General features: G+C 34.3%; 1 protein-coding gene across 7 annotated transcripts in view; it reads left to right on the top strand.

The window, feature by feature from the left end:
• Positions 1–17460, top strand: part of NBEA (neurobeachin) — a 685682-nt gene that overhangs the window by 191226 nt on the left and 476996 nt on the right. For all 7 annotated transcript variants that reach the window (XM_059144025.1, XM_059144024.1, XM_059144021.1 and 4 more), the window contains 3 exons: positions 10106–10214; positions 16147–16228; positions 17102–17225. In XM_059144025.1, the coding sequence (XP_059000008.1) occupies positions 10106–10214; positions 16147–16228; positions 17102–17225 (315 nt within the window). The remainder of the gene's footprint in view (positions 1–10105; positions 10215–16146; positions 16229–17101; positions 17226–17460) is intronic.

Genomic DNA, 17460 nt, shown 5'->3' with positions numbered 1-17460 from the left:
TTTGCTGTGCAAAAGCTTTTGATCTTGAAGTCCTAAGAGTTCATTTTTGGCCCTTGCTTCCTTGCCCATGGTGATGTTTCTAGAAAGAAGTTGTTGTGGTTGAGGTCAAAGAGGTTGCTGCCTGTGTTTTCCTCTAGGATTTTGATGGTTTCCTGTCTCACATTTAGGTCTTTCATCTATTTCGAGTCTATTTTTGTATGTGGTATAAGGAAATGGTCCAGTTTCATTCTTTTGCATGTGGCTGTCCAATTTTTCCAACACCATTTGTTGAAGAGTCTATCTTTTGTCCATTGGGTGTTCTTTTCCTGCTTTGTCAAATATTAATTTACCATGGACTTCCATTTCTGGTCATTCTATTCTGTTCTATTGATCTGTGTGTCTGTTTTTATGCCAGAAACATACTGTCTTGATGATTACAGCTTTGTAATAGAGCATGAAATCTGGAATTGTGATACCACCAGCTTTGATTTTCTTTTTAAACATTCCTCTGGCTATTTTGGGTATTTTCTGGTTGCACACAAATTTTAGGATTATTTGTTCTATTTCTTGAAAAAAATTTTGATAGAGAGTGTATTAAATGTGTAGATTGCTTTAGGTAGCACAGACATTTTCACAATATTTGTTCTTCCAATCCATGAACACTGAACATTTTTCCATTTCTTTGTGTCTTCCTCAATTTCTTTCATGAGTACTTTATAGTTCTCTGAGTACAGATTCTTTGCCTCTTTGGTTAGGTTTATTCCTAGGTATCTTATGCTTTGGGGTGCAGTTGTAAATAGGATTGACTACTTAATTTCTCCTTCTTCTGTCTCGCTGTTGGTGTATAGAAATGCAACTGATTTCTGTACATTGATTTTATATCCTGACACTTTACTGAATTCCTGTATGAGTTCTAGCAGATTTGGAGTAGAGTCTTGGCTTTTCCACATAAAGTATCATATCATCTGCAAATACTGAGAGTTTGACTTCTTTGCTGATTCGAATGCCTTCTGTTTCTTTTTGTTGTCCGATTGCTGAGGCTAGGACTTCTAGTACTATGTTGAATAGCAGTGGTGATAGTGGACATCCCTGTCTTGTTCCTGACCTTAGGGGAAAAGCTCCCAGTTTTTCCCCATTGGGAATGATATTCGCTGTGGGTTTTTCATAGATGGCTTTGATGATATTGAGGTATGTACCCTCTATCCCTACACTTTGAAGAGTTTTGATCAGGAAAGGATGCTGAACTTTGTCACATGCTTTTTCAGCATCTGTTGAGAATATCATGTGGTTCTTGTTCTTTCTTTTATTAATGTATTGTATCATATGGATTGATTTGCAGATGTTGAACCAAGTTTGCAGCCCAGGAATAAATCCCACTTGGTTATGGTGAATAATCCTTTTAATGTACTGGTGGATCCTATTGGCTAGTATTTTGGTGAGAATTTTTGCATCTGTGTTCATCAAGGATATTGGTCTGTAATTCTCTTGATGGGATCTTTGTCTCATTTTGGGGTCAAGGTAATGCTGGCCTCATAAAATGAGTTTGGAAGTTTTCCCTCCATTTCTATTTATTTTGGAACAGTTTCAGGAGAATAGGTATTAATTCTTCTTTAAAAATGTTTGGTAGAATTCCCCTGGGAAGCTGTCTTGCCCTGGTCTCTTTTTTGTTGGGAGATTTTTGATGATTGTTCAATCTCCTTACTGGTTATGGGTCTGTTCAGGTTTTCTATTTCTTCCTGGTTCAGTTTTGGTAGCTTATATGTCTCTAGGAATGCATCCTTTTCTTCCAGATTGTCAAATTTGCTGGCTTATATTTGTGCATAATATGTTTCTATAATTGGTTGTATTTCTTTAGTATTGGTTTTGATCTCTCCTCTTTCATTCATGATTTTATTAATTTAGGTCCTTTCTCTTTTCTTTTTGATAAGTTTAGCTAAGGATTTATCAATTTTATTAATTCTTTCAGAGAACCAGCTTCTAGTTTAATTGATCTGTTCTACTGTTCTTTTGATTTCTATTTCATTGCTTTCTGCTCTGATTTTTGTTACTTCTCTTCTCCTGCTGGGTTTAGGCTTTCTTTGCTGTTCTCTCTCCAGCTCCTTTAGGTGTAGGGTTAAGTTATGTATTTGAGACCTTTCTTTTTTCTTGAGAAAGGCTTGTATTGCTATATACTTTCCTCTCGGGTGCCTTTGCTGCACCTCCAAAATTTTGAACAATTTATGTTTTCATTTTCATTTGTTTTCATGAATTTTCTAATTCTTTAACTTTCTGGTTGACTTGTTCATTCTTTAGTGGATGCCCTTTAGTCTCCATGTATTTGTGTTCTTTCCAATTTTCCTCTTGTGGTTGAGTTCTAGTTTCAAAGTATTGGGGTCTGAAAAAATGCAGAGAATTATTCCATCTTTTGGTACTGGTTGAGACCTGATTTGTGATCCAGGATATGAATCTGTTCTGGAGAATATTCCACGTACACTGGAAAAGAATGTGTATTCTCTTGCTTTGGGATAGAATGTTCTGAATGTATCTGTTATGTCCATCTGTTCCAGTGTGTCATGTAAAGCCTTTTAAGGTCTTTATTTCCTTTTTGATCTTTTGCTTAGATGATCTATCCATTTCAAGTGAAGGGGGTTTTAAAGTCCCCTACTATTATTGTTGATGTGTTTCTTTGATTTTGTTATTGTTTTATATATTTGGCTACTCCCATGTTAGGGGCATAGATATTAAAAATTGTCATATATTCTTGTTGTACAGACCCTTTTAATATAGATATAGTGTCCTTCCTCACATCTTATTATAGTCTTTGGCTTAAAAACAAATTTTCTGATATAAGGATTTCCACCACAGCTTTCTTTTGATGACCATTAGCTAGTAAATTGTTTTCCCCCACCTCACTTTAAATATAGAGGTGTCTTTGTGTCTAAAATGTCTTCTGCAGCATATTGATGGGTCTTGTTTTTTTTTAATCCATTTTTTATCCATTTTTATCCATTTTGATACCCTGTCTTTTTTTAAATTTATTTATTTTTAATTTTTTATTTTTTATAAACATATATTTTTATCCCCAGGGGTACAGGTCTGTGAATCACCAGGTTTACACACTTCCCTGTGTCTTTTGATTGGAGCATTTAGCCCATTTACATTTAGTGAAGCTATCAAAAGATATGAACTTAGTGCCATTGTATTTGCTGTGATGTGATTGCTACTGCATATTGTCTCTGTTCCTTTCTGGACTATATTACTTTTAGGCTCTCTCTTTGCTTAGAGGACCCCTTTCAGTATTTCCTGTAGGGCTCATTTGGTGTCTGCAAATTTTTAGTTTTTGCTTGTCCTGGAAGATTTTAAAAATTTCTCCTTCTATTTTCAGTTGACAGCCTAGCTGGATATAGTATTCTTGGCTGCATATTTTCCTTGTTTAGTGCTCTGAATATATCATGCCAGTCCTTTCTGATCTGCCACTTCCCTGTGGATAGGTCTGTTGCTAGTCTAATACATCTGGTTACAGATTTTCTTGTCCCGAGCTGGTTTCAGGATTTTCTCTTTGTCTCTGAGGCATTGGTAAGTTTTACGATTAGATGACAGGTATTTACCCATTTTTATTGATTTTAAGGGAGGTTCTCTGTGCTTCCTGGATTTTGATGCTTGTTTCCTTCCCCAAATTAGGGAAGTTCTCTGTTATAATTTGCCCCAATATACCTTCTGCCCCCCTTCTTCTTCTTCTGCAATCCTAATTATTCTAATATTGTTTCATCTTATGGTATCACTTATCTCTTGAATTCTCCCCACTTGATCCAGTAGTTATTTATCTCTCTTTTTCTCAGCTCCTTTATTCTCCGTCATTTGGTCTTCTTTATCACTAATTCTGTATTCTGCCTCATTTATCCTAGCAGTTAGAGCCTCCATTTTTTAGTGCACCACATTAGTAGCCTTTTTGATTTTGACTTGGTTAGATTTTAATTATTTTATTTCTCCAGAAAGGGATTCTCTAGTATCTTCTATGCTTTTTTCAAGCCCACCTAGTATCTTTATAATCTTCATTCTGAACTCTTTTTCCGTCATCTTACTAATGTCTGTACTGATTACATCCCAGGCAGTTGGTACTGCCTCTTGTTCTTTTTTTGAGGTGAGTTTTTCTGTTTTGTCATTTTGTCCAGAGAAGAATAAATGAATGAGAGAACAAAATGCTAACAGGGTAACAATGACCTCTGAGAAATATACAGTAAACAAATCAGAAGAGACCTGAAACTGGGAAAAAAAAGAAAGTGGGGGCGGGGGGGCTGAATATGGTCAGGCTGATGAACAGAAGAGAGCCATACACTAGATTTTGGGTGTATTTTGGTCTGTTAGAAGAAACTGCCTCCCCAAATTTTAAAGAAAGAAAACATATATATAAAAAATAAGGGTCAGTATGATGAAGGGATGGAATATGACTGTAAAGATGAAAATTTAAAAAGATTTTAAAAAATCAGTAAGTTGCTTGATAAAATTGGGGTATATTTTGGTCTGTTAGAAGAAACTTTACTCCAAGATTTTAAACAAAGGAAAAAAAAATATATATATATATAAAATTTTAAATACAAATGAAGGGATAGACTATGACTGTAATAATGAAAGTTAAAAATATATTTTTAAAAAGGAATTGGTAAGATGTTGTTTGAAAAAAGCAAGAAGAAAGATACAGAAAAAGAAAAAAAAATTTTTTTTAATTTCTTTTCAGAAATTCATTGTTTTTGCACCACACCCAGTGCTCCATTCAATACATGCCCTCCTTAATACCCACCACCTGGCTCTCCTACCTTCCCACCCCCTGCCCCTTCAAAACCCTCAGATGGTTTTCCACAGTCCATAGTCTCTCATGGTTCACCTTCCCCTCCAATACCCCTGACAGGTTTGGAGGAAAAGAATGAAAATGGCAGCTTCCCAATCTCTGGCCCTGGAAGAGCAGTATTTAAGTAAAATTACATAAGCTTTAACACAAAAAAGTTGATGAGGCTAAAGAGCAGTACCATGTAAGGAAAAAGGTACAATTCACCAGGAAGAGAAAACAAGCAATTTCAAATGCATTTGTACATAACAGCATAGAGGAGGTATAGAAAGCAAAATTGACTAAATTTGAAATAGAAATCAAAATGGTTTAGAAATTTTAACATATTCTTTTTTTTAAAAGAGCAATTCCAAAATAACTTCACAGTATAAATTTGAACAAAAAATCCACTGGCTTGATTCACATACACATTCTTTTCAAACACACATAACACTGTAAAAAGTGTCACTTGAAGTCATAAAATTGTCTAAAAACTTAAATTGTCATAAAGATGACTTCTCACCCATAGTGCAATTATGCAAGAAATCAACGATAAAAATCAAGGTAAGACAATGGAAATGTACATATTTTAAATAATTCATAACAAGAAATTATTGTACACATTATGAAATGCTTAGAATTAAAAATTTTGAAAATTTTGTACATTTACACTTCTGAGAGTTGGCCTAAGTGATAGTGGAGGTAACTTATAGCCGTAAATATTATTGTATTGTATTTATTTATTAATTTTATTGTTTTGTTTTGTTTTTAAAGAGAAAGAGCACACACACCAGCAAGGGGAGGAGCAGGGGAGTGGGAGGGAGACCCTCAAGTAGACCCTGCTGAGTTCAGAGTCTGATGTAGGGCTCCATCTCAAAACCTTGAGATCATGACCTGAGCTGAAATCAAGAGTTGGACACTTGACTGGGCCACTGTGGCATCCCTAGCCATAAATATTTATATTAAAAAAAAGAAAGATTGTTTGCCTCCAGGTTTATTTTTATGATGAAGGTAAGGATAGCTTAATATCAGAATATCCTTTAATATGATCTCTTTAGAAAACACATTAAAGAATAGCTATATAATTATACTAATAGATACAGAAAATTTGGGTAAAATTCAGTACCTAATAAGAATTATTGGGAAATCAGGAACAGATGATTTCTTTAACCTGATAAGGTATATCTACTGGAAAATTACCATAGTCCTATTTAGTAGTAAAATATTAGAAGCATTCCCTTTCAATAACTAATAATTAATGAAAGCCTGTTCTTCCCTCTCTGTTCAAGATCATAATTAAACAATTTATTGACATTCATAGAATAGTCCACATGAAGCTGGCAAATAGTTTTCTAGTATAAATGGATTATGTACTGGACTATAAAACATAAGATAAGTTTCAATAAATTTAAAAGAATTGAGATCAAACAAAATATTTTCTTGGACCACAACAAAATTAAATTAGGAATCAATTGCAGAAAGAGAATTAATAAATTGCTTGATATTTGGAAAATAAACAACACATTTCTAAGAACCCCCTAGGTCAAAAAAGAATCACAAAGAAAAACAGATAATGGCTTGATTTGAATAAAACCACAGCATATAACATAAAACCAGAACATGTAACAACTTCCTGAATTCCCATGCATTGTTGATAGAAATGTAAAATACTCCAGCCATGTTCCAGAAGAATTTTCAAATTTCTTAAAAAATGTAACACTTCCTGCATACCCTAGCATTTCCATGCTTGGGTATCTACTCAAGAGAAATGACACCATATGTTCACACTTGTAACTGTGCAAGGATGTTCTTAATACCATTATCCATGATAGTTCAAAACTGGAAATAATCTAAAATTTCATGGTTTGGTGAATGGATGAGGTATCATATGTCCATAAAATGAAACACAAATGCACAATTAAAAGGAAACAAACTGCTGATGCATACTATGATATTAATGAGTCCTAAAAATCATTATTATGGTAAATGAAAGAGGCCTGGTGTAGAAGACTACATATTAAATGATTACATTTATATGAAATATCCAGGATACAGATTAATGATTACATTGGGGTAGTGATGGGAGTGGGGTGACCACAAATAGGCACAAGGGAACTTTTTAGGATAATGAAAATATTCAAAACTGGAAATTGATGATGACTGCATTACTCTGTAAAGTTTTCAAAAAACCACTAAATTATATACTTACAAAATATGAATTTTATGTTTACATTGGTGAGTGGAGCTGCTGGTAAATTGTGTTTGCGTTTTGATGGTGGAAGTATGAATGTACATGTTTTTGGAGGTCATAAATTGCAAAGTCTCATAAAATTAAATATAAAAGCTTTTAACACCCATCATTCCAGTTATAAGAATTTGTTCTAAGGAAATAGTCATGGATATGCTCAAAGATTTACCTACAAGGGCAAAATTCTGTTGATGATAGAAAGAAATTGGAAATACCATATGTGCCAACAGTAATGAATGCATATATTATGCTGTGTACTTATTATATTTAATAACTGAATATTCAAGATAGCATATATTCTGGATTTAAAGGAAAAAAGAGCTATATATTACCTTATATAGAATTATTTTCATTGCATTGATACCATCTGTATTTGTCATCTATATTTATATACATAATAATTCATCTAGCAGAACCTAAACTGATACTTCATAATGATTTTCTCTGTGTTATGGAGTTATGGGTCTCTTTTATTTTTTCTTCCTCCAACATATGGTCTGAGTTTGTTACAAGAAATATTTTTTGACCATCCAGAAGAAAAGCTAGTTTGTTTTGGGAAGAGGAAAATTGGAGTCTATATTCATTGGAATGTTCAGTAAACTAATAAATGTGTAATTTGTATGAGATTAAATGTTTACCCTTTGTTTAAAAAAAAAAAAAAGAAAGAAAGAAAGAAAGAAAAAAGAAGAAGACTTCAGGGTGCCTGGGTGGCTCAGTGCATTAATCCTCTGCCTTTGGCTCAGGTCATGGGATCTCAGAGTCCTGGAATCAAGTTCCGCATCGGGCTCTCTGCTCAGCAGGGATTCTGCGTCTCTCTCTCTTTCTCTCTCTCTCTCTGCTTACTTGTGATCTCTCTCTGTCAAAGAAGTAAATAAAATCTTTTTTTAAAAAAAGATTTCATTCTTAATCTAAGTGGACAGAAATTGCATAAAATTCAGAGGTGGATAAATAGGCCTGAAGTCTGTTTAGGTCTTAAAGTTAAGTAGGGTCAGGATGTTAGTTTCTCTCATATATGTCCTATTGAACTTTTCAGAGCTGAATGCATAGGGATTCAGTGGGAAACAAAATCATGTGATAGCACACCTACACTCTGTCCAAGATAATGGATGGCATTTTTTGCTATCTTTTGACTGCCGTGCAGCAAAATTTACTGGTAAACATTGTTTTAAAGCAAACTGCAGGAGGAAGCTGACCCATCTCTTCTCTGGTATATGCAGAGCATTCTTCAGATCTCCCCACCCCCACCCCCACCCTGCAAGGCCTAGAATATAGCTGTTCTGTAAACATTTACGCTGTGGGAGATAATCCGGAGGGCATGGATTTCTTTAGTAACTGACACTGTCCTGGTGCAGGTAAGAGATTACTGTAAATTCTTAATTAGGCTATCCCACATAGCCTAATTTGGGTAACTTTTACCAGCTTCATGTATCAGAGAGATATATTAAAGAACACTCTTTGGCTTTTTTTTTTTTTCCTTTCTGGATTAGGAGCACATGAAAGTTTCAGTTCTCCTTGCCTTGGGTGTAGCTTGAATTAGAAGAGAAATAAAACCTTCCCCTCTATAATCCTATAGTATTCATTAGTCCTGGTTTATTTTTTTTATGACCAGTTGACTTTTTAAATCTTACTTATTAAGTGTTTTGCAAACACAGCCACAAGACAAATGCCTAAGCTTTGGGTGTAGGTTATTTTGCTGTTTCCCTTCCTGAACTGAGGAGGATTAGGTGAGGGGAGACAGCTGCCTTGTGTCTTTTGTTGTGCAGCGTGGAGCTTGGAGACTGATCTTAGAAGAGGGGATTTCCAGGTGAGTCATATCCAGATATATGGTTGATTATTTTCTTTCTGTATTAATTAAGGTAACAATGGCTGCTCTAACAGACGAACAATGAAATGTTAGTTACTTATCACACTAGTAGTTTCTTCCTTGTTCACTGAAAATCTAAATGAGTATTACTTAGCAGGCAATTTTCTTGCAAGCTGTAATTTAGAGACCCAGGCTACTGCTTCCATCTTGTGCCTTGCTGTCTTCATCATGTGACTCCTGTGTTTCTGCCTTGGGGAAAGAGCATGGAAGACATGCATGAGTGCTATTCTATTGACCAGGCCTGAAAATGGTTCATGACTTTTCTGTTCATATTCCATTGGCTAAAGCTCAGTTAAATGGTCACACCTGGCTGTAAGAGAGGCTGAAATTAATAGTACAATTTTGGACTCAGGAAGAAAGGAATAAGAATTGGTGAATACTAGGCAGCTTATGTCGTAGTTGCCAGATCTGAACAGGGAACAATAGAAAAATCAAGGTAATAAATGAAATATCTCGGGTTGAGAGCCAAGAAGATCAGATCTTGGATTCTGTGACAGTAATACAAATGAGAGGCATATAGCAATTCCCTGAACTAGAGCCAAGTGTTGCAGAAAGCCTCTAGTAGAGCCTTCTATCCTATTTATGGATTTAGTGGGGGTCGGAGATGGGGGGACACAGTTAAATGAACCAACAGTAAGTAACTAAGAAAGTTTTTTGGTGTTTTTTCTCTTTGTTTGGTTTTAAATCCAATGGCAGGCCACAAATACAAGCAATGATGAGTCCCCTTTACTTCTGTTGAATTACTTTGCTGTGTAATCCCAACATCAAACTGCAGTACTCATTTTTAGCTTTAATTTTAAATTCTTGATATTAAAACTTATCACAGATTATTTTATAGACTTTATATTTAGACGGAAAGGATTTAAAAATTCTTTGGTCTCTGTTAGGGGAAACCAGTAGTTTTAACCTAATAAAAATAACTCATAAATGGTTAATAAGAAATCTGAAAATAATAGCTGTCAACATTTGTATAATTTATAATTTGAATATTTTACATTTTATTTAAGAAGTGTCTAAATAGTATTTTTATAACTTTACAAGATAGCTGTGGTATAAAATGGTTTGTTTTTGGTAGATGGAAGTTACTAAAAATAATTACCTGTATGATTCTATATCTGCTTAATGGATAGTACTTTTATCCCAAAGTCATGTGATTAGAAAATCCAATGTATTTCATAGTTTTTTTGTGTTTTTTTTCCCCCTTTTTCTCCAGGAGAAAAGTGGAAATTATGCATACTCATAGTCTTTTCACTCTTCTTGGAGAAAGGCTGATGTTGCATACAAACACTGTGACTGTCACCACATACAACACACTTTATGAGGTAAAATTTTTAAAAAATGTGTGATGATAATTTAAAATGTTTTTATTGGAGGGGCACCTGGGTGGCTCAGTGTGTTAAGCCTCTGCCTTCGGCTAAGGTCATGATCTCAGGATCCTGGGATCAAGCCCGCATTGGGCTGTCTGCTCGGTAGGGAGCCTGCCCCCCCCTCCCCACCGCCTGATGCTCTGCCTACTTGTGATCTCTCTTTCAAATAAATAAATAAAATATTTGAAAAGAAAATATAAAATGTATTTAGTGGAAACCTTCTATGTAATTGGGATCACATTGTTGGTCGGTTAATCAAAAAGCCAGTAACTTTTTTTTTTAAATGAACACATACTTAACATTTAAAATTTTTATTTTAAAACATATTCATGCACATTTATTTGCCAATATTTTTGTGTTGGTCCAAGGACTTCTCTTTGAGTGTGAGTTGGCTGATGATTGACTTTGTGCAGATCTTTTCTCACATGAATCACACCCATTATGTATTACATGTTAGTTCTCTCCCTTGCCCGCTGCTGATTCTTTTCATCTCTCTCTCCTTTGCAATTACCAGTATTAACCTTGAGTTGATAGTGGGTTACACTGTAGGTAAAAATGATTTGTAAAAAGCACTATCTGGAAGGAAGCTATGGATCTCATCATTTCAATTCAGAAATCCTTTTCTCACCTTTTCTAAGATATGGCCATATAACTTGAGCTCAGTATTTTCTATGAAATACAGAAAGCCAAATGTTTATCATAGGTGGGGACAGTGACCTTTTCTGGTAAAGGGCCAGATAATAGATATTTTAGGCTTTGTGGTAGTCTTAGTTTGTCTTGGTTATAACAGAATACTATACACTGGGTGGCTTATAGACAACAGAAGTTTCTGTCTCACAGTTCTGAGGCTAACAGGTCCAGTTAGCAAGGCGGTGGCAGATTTGGTGTCTGGTGAGGACTCACTTCATGGTTCACAAACCATCTTTTCACTAAGTCCTCACATAGCAGAAGTGTCAGGGGAGTTCTTAAGTTTCCTAATAAGGGCTCTGTGGCCCTACACACCTCCTAAAAGGCCCCACATCTTTTAATACCATCACACCAGAGATTAGATTTCAACAGAGGAATTTGGGGGGATACAAACTTGCAGTCTGTAGCAGCAGGCTATGTGGTGTCTGTGGAACTACTCATCTCTGCAGTTGGTGCTCAGAAGCAGCCATAGACAATATGAACCAAATGAGTGTGCTGTCCAATAAAACTGCACTGTATCTGTTTACAAAAACAGATGATATCCAGAGTAATATTTTGACCCCAGATCTGCCACATTGCTTCACTTTTATTTCACCTTTTTTCTGTTTTCTATTATTATTAGTGAATTTAAGAGTGGCTGCCTTTTAGATAAATTAAAAAACTCTTTTGGCTACTGATTTCTAAGCTTAATATTGTAACTCTATGTCTGTTATTCCTCTGATTACATGATTTATAAACTCTCATCCTCTAGAACCCAGCTTTTGTGAGTAATAATAGTTTTTTAGTATTGCTCCAATATTTGGCCTACAGAACTGAATAGAAATGCCTACCCTATGCAAAGCATCTTGATTCTGATATATTTCCCTAATGACAGTAACTGTTTTGAGGGGTATATTTCCTGTGACAGTCACTCTGGTGTAAATACTTTATATACATCATCTCAGATCCCTACACAACCCTCTGAAACTGGATTGTTTTTCTTGCCTTTTTAACAGACAAATTGAGAACCACAGGGTAAATAATTTTCTCTGTCTCACCACTAGTAAATTGTCATAAAATAGACACAGTTCATACTATAAGGCCAAAAACGACAGTGTCTACCTTCAGTGGGCAACATTAAAGTCCTCTGAATCAAAACCTTGCTACAGTATCAGATTAGAGCTGTATCTGTGTTTCTATCTTGGTTTTCTTAGACAAATCCCTTGGTCAATGATTCGTGTACATGTTTTTTAAATCATTTTTTGTCTACATTTTTGATCCTCTGCTTGTTTTGACCAATTAGTATCAATAGAGCAGAAAGTCTTTGTAGTCAGTGAAAACTTATATTAATAGGAATGTAGCATAACAATATGATATGTCGAATTTGAAAACATTATGTACTCTTAACCTTAAGTAAAATGTCCTGTGTTTGTGTGTGTGTGTGTGTGTGTGTGTGTGTGTGTACACATGTATTTCTATTAGTCTTGCTGAAAGTGGCTCAACAGCAAGTGCAGCAGCATTTTTACCTACCATCTATACTCATGTGCACTCTCTTAGTGTCCAGATTTTAGTCTCTAATGATATTATACAAAGCCAAACTGCTGCTAATTCCATGTCTTAGTTGTTGGAGAAATCTGGATAAGTTTGGATCTCCTGATACTGGTTGTTAGGTGATGCAGGTGAAGGAACTGACTTACAAGGTCTCTGACCAATTTGGCAATATATACTTTTAAAGTAGAAAAATAATCATGGTTAATTGGAAAGATGGACTAAATTATGATACTCCAGAAAGAAAAATTAACATAAGTATACAAAAAATAACAAAGAAAGATGATTTTGATATGATTGGGTAGCAATGTTGATCCCATTAAAAAGTGGAAAGGGTCTTCAACATAAACTTTACTATTACTAACAAACCAAATTGTGTTATCAGACAGGATAGTGGATGACTAATTCTAGATCACAAAGTTAAAAGACTGCACCGTTTTGGACGGTGGCCTCTGGTTGCAGAAAATTAACACTTGTGATAGGTTTGAACTTCATTCATTAACATAGTAAGTGAAATTTAACTATAAAAAGAATACTCAGCCTCAAAACCTACAACCTGAAATGAGTTTGATTCCCCTTGTGAGCATCAGCCAGGACTTGCACCCCGGCAAGAAGGATTTGGTTGATAATCTTCAGTTTGAAAGCTCTTTTTACTTTCATTTTCTGTCTTGGTTTGGGGAAATGACCTTAACCCCAAACAATGTATCAAAATACGGATCACTCCAACAATAGAAAAACATAAAATCAAGTACAGAAATAATAGAGAACTATGTCAAACCCATGGTTTTGATAATGATATTTTAGAATGTGAGGTTTTTGCAAAGTTTTTAGAAGGTCATTAAGACAAGTTCAGTGTCACTGTGGACTTTAAAATTCTACATTTGATAATACCTATAGTAGAATAAGTGACAATATTAAAGGACAAAGTGAGTTATACCTTTTGGCAGTATATAACAGACAACACTGTATAAAAGATGTAAAGATGGTTGTGTAACACTTAAATTGTGGCTAATGTGAATTGAGATGTGCTTTGAGGGATTTCATGTCCATATGTGGCTCTGTCTATTTTGTACTATTTTGTTTTTTTAGGGGCTGGGGTTACTTCCTATGTATATCTCTAATCAATACCGGTCAAACCTCCGTGGCCCATCTTTTAGTCATATCCTTTCATTAAAATGTTTATTTATATCTTCTTATCTATATGTCATTATTTCCCTCTCCCTTTTAAAAACTCACATAGGTTCTTAAAGACAGTCTATCATGTTTTATTATTTAACACTTGCATACATTTTTGCCTTTCTCTGGAGTATTAATTAATTGATTCTTGAAATACAGTCCTACGTAGCAACTACGATTCTCATTCCAAATATATAGCAGAGTGTGGACACATAAAGGGCTCTTTTAAATACATGCTAGATTGAGTTTCTTTTTTTTTTTTTTTTTTTTAATTTTTTTTTTTTTGAGAGTTTTTAATTTTTTATTTTTTATAAACATATATTTTTATCCCCAGGGGTACAGGTCTGTGAATCACCAGGTTTACACACTTCACAGCACTCACCAAATCACATGCCCTCCCCAATGTCCATAATCCCAACCCCTTCTCCCAAACCCCCTCCCCCCGGCAACCCTCAGTTTGTTTTATGAGATTAAGAGTTTCTAAATATGTTTTGGTAATTTAAAAAAGCTCTTATGTGAATATGTGTAGTATTCAAAATACTTTTCACATGTAGAGCCTTACTTATTTGATCTTCCTAGCAGTTTTATATTAGATAGGCAAGACAATTACCCTCATCTTTAGAAGATCAAATAGGAACTTAAAAAGGAAAATGTAAGGGGTGCCTGGGTGGCTCAGTGGGTTAAGCCGCTGCCTTCGGCTCAGGTCATGATCCCACGGTCCTGGGATCGAGCCCCGCATCGGGCTCTCTGCTCAGCAGGGAGCCTGCTTCCTCCTCTCCCTCTCTGCCTGCCTCTCTGCCTGGCTGTCATCTCTCTCTGTCAAATAAATAAATAAAAAATCTTTAAAAAAAAATTTTTTTTAAAAAAAGAAAGGAAAATGTAAAACTGTAGATTCCTTGAGATAAGTTTGGTTTTCTGTATAATGTGGTTTCATCTTTTTGGGGTGAGGAAGTTTTGACTATTCTCTATCATGGAAGAGTATGGCCTAGTCTTTTCCAAGCTTGTCTACAGTTATTTTTTATCTATTTATAACCAGAATTTTAGGGATTTTTTCTGCTCAGCTGTAGGTCCCCACCAGTGCTTTTTTGGGCAGATCAATGGGAAAACCTTGTAAGCATATACCAACCACTGAATGTTCTTTGGCATTTTCAGATTCTTTGGGTTTTCAAAGAAATTTCTGTCCCATGTATCAGTTCAATCTAATTAGTAGTGCATGTCTGTAGTGCTCTGTTGAGAAAATTCTGAGGCCCACTTTGGTATTAACAACAAAGTGTTTCATGAGAGTGAAGGAGGTCCTTGTGGTCTATATTTATCATTTTAGTAATAGGTTAGTTTTTATTTCAAGTCAATACTTTTTTGATAGACATCCCTGATATGTAATAAGTCAGTTTCTTATCTTCTTCCTTTTCTTCTTTTTTCTCAAGTCTGAGCGGAAAGGTCAGAAAAATGCCACTGTTGTTATGGTCTTTTTCTAATCAGATGGGATCATATCTGGCTCATTTACTTTTCTGCAGCCCCAACTTTTACAAAATAGTTAGGTACAACTAGGCTCTCAACTAATTTTTATGGTTTATGCACAGATTTTTTTACCTTGCCTTGGGGTGAACCAAAAGTTTCATTCAGAACTTAATATGTTAAGTTAAACAGGAAATTAAATCACTAATATAAAATTACATCTTTATTAAGTATAGTCCCATTAGATTTTTTTATATATGCAGGAATAGAGGTATGTACAAGATAAAGCCTAAAATATAGCGAAGAGTCACATATTCATTATATATATATATATATATATATATATATATATATATATATAATTCAGTTATCCATGCTTAAATTTCATAAATGTTTGAGTACTGGCACTGTGTCAGGCACTGTGCTGATTGCTAGGAACATAATAGTAAAAAAGATGTATAAGAATGCAGCACTTATAGAGAATGTATTTTAGTGGAAAAATTTTAAAAATGTTTTAGAATTTTATTTTTGATTTGGTCAACTTTTTGTCATTTTGTTTTTGAAAAAAGTTTAAAGAAAAATTCATGGGTAAGTGGCAATGAGCCACATTTTTAGTAAAGATTTTTCCCCTCCCACACTTCATTTTGATGTTAGGATCCAGGCTCATACATTATTTTTTAAATTTATTTATTTTCTAAGTTTTTTTAAATTAATGATAACATAAAGAGTCAAATGTTTACAACTCATAGTTTAAGTATATTAAGGAAGTACACTGTGAAGGTATTACAAACAGAATAAATTTTGGATTTCATAATTAATCCTATTATAGATATTGGTTCTTTTTTGTCTTTATCCATAATAAACAGAATTTGGAAACTAAAGAGTTAAAGAGTTTAGAAGATGTGGAATGACTAGAAGACACTTTAGAAGAAGATTTCATTTGATTTTGACAGAATTAACATTTCTTGCAGATTCTTTGTATATTTTGAAATAATGATTTTAAATTATTTTCCCAATGAAATTCAAATTCTTCATCTTTCAGATTTTGACAGAGCAAGTATGTACTCAAGTTGTACACAAACCACATCCAGAGCCAGATTCTACAGTGAAAATTCAGAATCCAAGTGAGCAAACAGCATTTTTTTTCTTATATTTCCTATGTTGTACTTTTCATCCCTGTGACTTATTTTGTAACTGGAAGTCTGCAGCTTAATTCCCTTCACCTCTCATTTGCCCATCTCCCTATCCTCCTCTCAACTGACAACCACCAGTTTGTTTTGTATATTTATGAATCCATTTCTGTTTGTTGTTTTTTTAGATTCCACATGTAATTGAAATCATATGGTACTTGGCATTTTTCACTTAGCATAGTACCCTGTAAGTCCATCCATGTTGTTGAAAGGCAAGATCTCATTCTTTTTAATGACTAATATTCTATTGTGTGTATATACATCTTTTTTGTCTGCTGATGGGCATTTAGATTGGTTCCATATCTTGGCTATTATAAATAATATTGTAGTGAATAGAGGTACATGCATCTTTTAGAATTAGTGTTTTCATCTTCTTTGGGTCAGTACCCAGTAGTGGAATCATTGGATCATAAGTTAATTCCATTTTTAATTTTTTGAGGACCCTTCATACTGTGTTTCACAGTGGCTGCACCAAGTTACATTCTCATCAACAGTGCATGAGAGTTCCCTTTTCTCCACATCCCTCACCAAAACTTATTTCTTATTTTTTGATACTAGCCAGATGTTCTTTATTGTAATTATTATTTTTTGAAGCTAGCCAAACATTCTTTATTGTAATGCAATAGTAACATGGTAACACGGAAAACTAAATCAAAACTTTGCATAACTGGTGATTGCCATAGTTCATGATACTTATAACTCACTTATCATAAGGCTAAGTTGAAAATGAGTAAAACTTTTTAAGGGGAAGTTATGGTGCAGTTATAAATCTTGACTTCTTTTTTTGTTGTTATTGTTCATTCACAGTGATTCTTAAGGTGGTGGCAACTCTGTTAAAAAATTCCACACCAAGTCCAGAACTGATGGAAGTTCGTCGTTTATTTTTATCTGACATGATAAAACTTTTCAGTAACAGCCGTGAAAATAGAAGGTAAGCAGTTTCAATACCATAACAAAACTTTGTTCTGTAATGATATTCTCTCCTTTATTTTTAGTCTCTTTCAAAAAATGTTTTCAAATTTTTCCCATATTGCTAAATAATTGTAATTATCAGAAAAGGCATTTTATGTTTCTTTGATATAATCAAAATTCATTATATTTGTATTCATTATTATATTTTTATGTGATTATGTGGGTATTATATTTTAATTGTGTCTGTAAATATA

The sequence above is a fragment of the Mustela lutreola genome, chromosome 13 (assembly GCF_030435805.1).
Source record: "Mustela lutreola isolate mMusLut2 chromosome 13, mMusLut2.pri, whole genome shotgun sequence".
NCBI lineage: Eukaryota > Metazoa > Chordata > Mammalia > Carnivora > Mustelidae > Mustela > Mustela lutreola.
Note: the sequence above shows the minus strand (reverse complement) of the source record. Positions and strands in the feature narration are given on the sequence as shown.